This window comes from Agrilus planipennis, unplaced genomic scaffold (assembly GCF_000699045.2).
Source record: "Agrilus planipennis isolate EAB-ADULT unplaced genomic scaffold, Apla_2.0 scaffold193, whole genome shotgun sequence".
NCBI lineage: Eukaryota > Metazoa > Arthropoda > Insecta > Coleoptera > Buprestidae > Agrilus > Agrilus planipennis.
In genome coordinates this window covers 412655-416404 of record NW_020442456.1, presented here as the reverse complement: position 1 = coordinate 416404, position 3750 = coordinate 412655, and the positions used below count along the sequence as shown (strand labels likewise).

The 3750-nt window shown below is 39.0% G+C and overlaps 1 protein-coding gene across 1 annotated transcript in view; it reads left to right on the top strand.

The window, feature by feature from the left end:
* Window positions 1-3541, top strand: part of LOC108736771 (RDS/peripherin-like protein xRDS35) — an 18443-nt gene extending 14902 nt beyond the window's left edge. Inside the window, exon 5 of the mRNA XM_025980594.1 lies at window positions 3419-3541. Within this exon, the coding sequence (XP_025836379.1) occupies window positions 3419-3541 (123 nt within the window). The remainder of the gene's footprint in view (window positions 1-3418) is intronic.
* Window positions 3542-3750: the final 209 nt, after the last annotated feature.

Here is a 3750-nt window from a genome sequence, read left to right as displayed (position 1 = left end):
GGTAATAATAAGAAGAATAACATTTGTTAAGAGAGAGATACTTGAGTTGGTGTATTAAAAGAAAAATGTTAAGTTGTAAGAGAAGTATAATATTAGTATGAAATTAAATTATATTCATATTAAATGAATAATGGAATTCGTATTACTAATACCCAAAAATATTAATTTTTGAAAGAAGACTTTTGAAGAATTTGAAATTCATTTGAATCAAGAATTGTATTTTGAGAAATTTATACCTACAGAATGCATATTAAACATACGGCACAACTTGATGGAGAGGTTATTCCGTGGGTTATTCTAACAATATTTGTTTCTTTGATGATTTTTAGAAGATACAGGGATATAAATATTTTTCGACATTAACAATATTTTATTATAGAATCTAAGTATTATATGTAGAACTTCTTATTTACTAGACCTGTTTAATAGACTACCCCCAGCTATAGAGTGCATTTTTCTAATCTTTTCCTCACTGAACGTCGAACTCATTCAAAAACAGTATGGTCATTTTTTATTAACTTACATCATACAATACTCAGATTTTTCAATACCTCCTCATTTTAGAGTGAGGTATTATAAACTACTGACTTCGGATAGTTCCATGAATAAAAATTAAAAAGGGGTTTGAGTCCAAGGGTCGAGCAAGTTATAAGTGAGGTCCACCTTAACTAATTTGGCGATCTCCAAAAAAAGTTGTTAAAAACTCACGAGTAATTGCTCTAAAATGCGCTGATATATCATCGTGCATAAACCATGTTGCATTTATTTCCTTCTTAATAATCGGAATTATTTAAACAAAAAAAATTTGTACTCGACAAATCCAGTGAAACACTCTCCAGGTTAGTGGCCGCATTATCTCCCCTTATTAGAGCAAGCGTGCCGTGACAAAACATACATATCCAATCATTACTTTCGCTGCAACTGGTATGCAGAGACAGACCAATTACATGTGATTATTAGTAGTAGTCGTTCGGATGGTAAAGTTTTTGACATTATCACAAAATATACAAATAAATTGAGTGCGAAATATTAGGTAGGAGCCATGAGTCACTGAGGCAGATTAAGTTAAACGGTCGTACCTCTACCTTCCTTGACTTCCGGGAGGAAACTATCTGTTGTATGGGGATGCGGTGGTTCGTCTTCTAAGGGGAGATTTCAGTACAGGGCTGTCAACTATGATTTACCCGACGATTCCCGAACCATATGGACCATTGGATCACCCCTTCCTCACGGTTTTACGCCCGCTTCGCGGACCACACTTAATCTCCCTCGCGAACTTCTCTTCATCTCCTCTTTCGTCATTTGGCTTTGCTCTGTTTAGAAGCCCACATAATGTTTGTTTTTGCCATCGTCATACAGAACCCCTGGAATTTTCAGTCGACTCACATTGACCATGCTCGCGTGTAGTTACTGATATTATCACAAAATATACAAATAAGTTGAGTATGAAATATTAGGTAGGAGCCATGAGTCACTGAGGCAGATTATGTTAAACGGCCGTACCTCTACCTTCCTTGACTTCCGGGAGGAAACCATTCGCTGTATGGGGATGCGGTGGTTCTCCTTCTAAGGGGAGATTTCTGTACAGGGTTGTCAACTATGATGTACCCGATGATTCCCGAACCATATGGACCATTGGATCACCCCTTCCTCACGGCTTTACGCACGCTTCGCGGACCACACTTAATCTCCCTCGCGAACTTCTCTTCATCTCCTTTTTCGTCATTTAGCTTTGCTCTTTTTAGAAGCCCACATAATATTTGTCTTTGTCATCGTCATACAGAACCCCTGGAATTTTCAGTCGACTCACATTGACCATGCTCGCGTGTAGTTACTGATATTATCACAAAATATACAAATAAGTTGAGTATGAAATATTAGGTAGGAGCCGTGAGTCACTGAGGCAGATTAAGTTAAACGGTCGTACCTCTACCTTCCTTGACTTCCGGGAGGAAACTATCCGTTGTATGGGGATGCGGTGGTTCGCCTTCTAAGGGGAGATTTCTGTACAGGGTTGTCAACTATGATGTACCCGATGATTCCCGAACCATTTGGACCATTGGATCACCCCTTCCTCACGGCTTTACGCACGCTTCGCGGACCACACTTAATCTCCCTCACGGACTTCACTTCATCTCCTCTTTCGTCATTTAGCTTTGCTCTTTTTAGACGCCTACATAATGTTTGTTTTTGTCATCTTCATACAGAACCCCTGGAATTTTGAGTCGGGTCACATTGACCATGCTCCCGTGTGGTTACTGATATTACTATCACAAAATATACAAATAATTTGAGTATAAAATATTAGGTAGGAGCCATGAGTCACTGAGGCAGATTATGTTAAACGGTCGTACCTCTACCTTCCTTGACTTCTGGGAGGAAACCATTCGCTGTATGGGGATGCGGTGGTTCGCCTTCTAAGAGGAGATTTCGGTACAGGGTTGTCAACTATGATGTACCCGACGATTCCCGAACCATATGGACCATTGGATCACCCCTTCCTCACGGCTTTACGCCCGCTTCGCGGACCACACTTAATCTCCCTCGCGAACTTCTCTTCATCTCCTCTTTCGTCATTTAGCTTTACTCTTTTTAGAAGCCTACATAATATTTGTTTTCGTCATCGTCATACAGAACCCCTGGAATTTTCAGTCGGCTCACATTGACCAAGCTCGCGTGTAGTTACTGATATTACTATCACAAAATATACAAATAAGTTGAGTATGAAATATTAGGTAGGAGCCATGAGTCACTGAGGCAGATTATGTTAAACGGTCGTACCTCTACCTTCCTTGACTTCCGGTAGGAAACTATCCGTTGCATGGGGATACTGTGGTTCGCCTTCTAAGGGGAGATTTCAGTACAGGGTTGTCAACTATGATGTACCCGACGATTCCCGAACCATATGGACCATTGGATCACCCCTTCCTCGCGGCTTTACGCTCGCTTCGCGGACCACACTTAATCTCCCTCACGGACTTCACTTCATCTCCTCTTTCGTCATTTAGCTTTGATCTTTTTAGAAGCCCACATAATGTTTGTTTTTGTCATCGTCATACAGAACCCCTGAAATTTTGTCTCGGCTCACATTGACCGTGCTCCCGTGTAGCGGTTTCACGTTTCGCAAAGTCGACCCTGTATATCCCGGAACCATAACAAGTACTATTACGTGCAATAGTTCCGCGTTTTTAAAGTTTCAATTCATAGAAAATAAAAAATATAATTTTGTAAATTACGAACCCTATGTGATGATAGCCACTAAAGAATTATAATGACAATGAAAATACAACGTTTTGGGCATTACATTAAACTAAAGTAATCTAATATCTTTTAAACTGGCTTTTGCAGTTTTATATTCATACAACCGGTTGGTGACAAATGCTATCTGAAACAGTAACCTATTTTTCCTACCACACAGGTTACAATTATAATTACTGCTAGACTTCTCTACACGTCTTGTCGGAATTTGAAGCTGCAAGACAATAAGGATGGAACTGCACCAGGTTGGATAATAGGTCCAGGAGATCTAAAGTCTTCCTGATCATTTACTATTAACTGGATGTAACATATCTAGTAGTAATACAATGCTTTATCAGAAACACGTGTTTTTCATTACTTTTTCAGAAGTCTGTTTCACGCAGTGAAGTTTTAAGGAAATTCAAAAAACCATTTTAGACGTCAAAACATATTTCAAAATTAATTAAATATTTCATAATTATAACGTTGCTATTCTTTTCAAATTCATAAAAC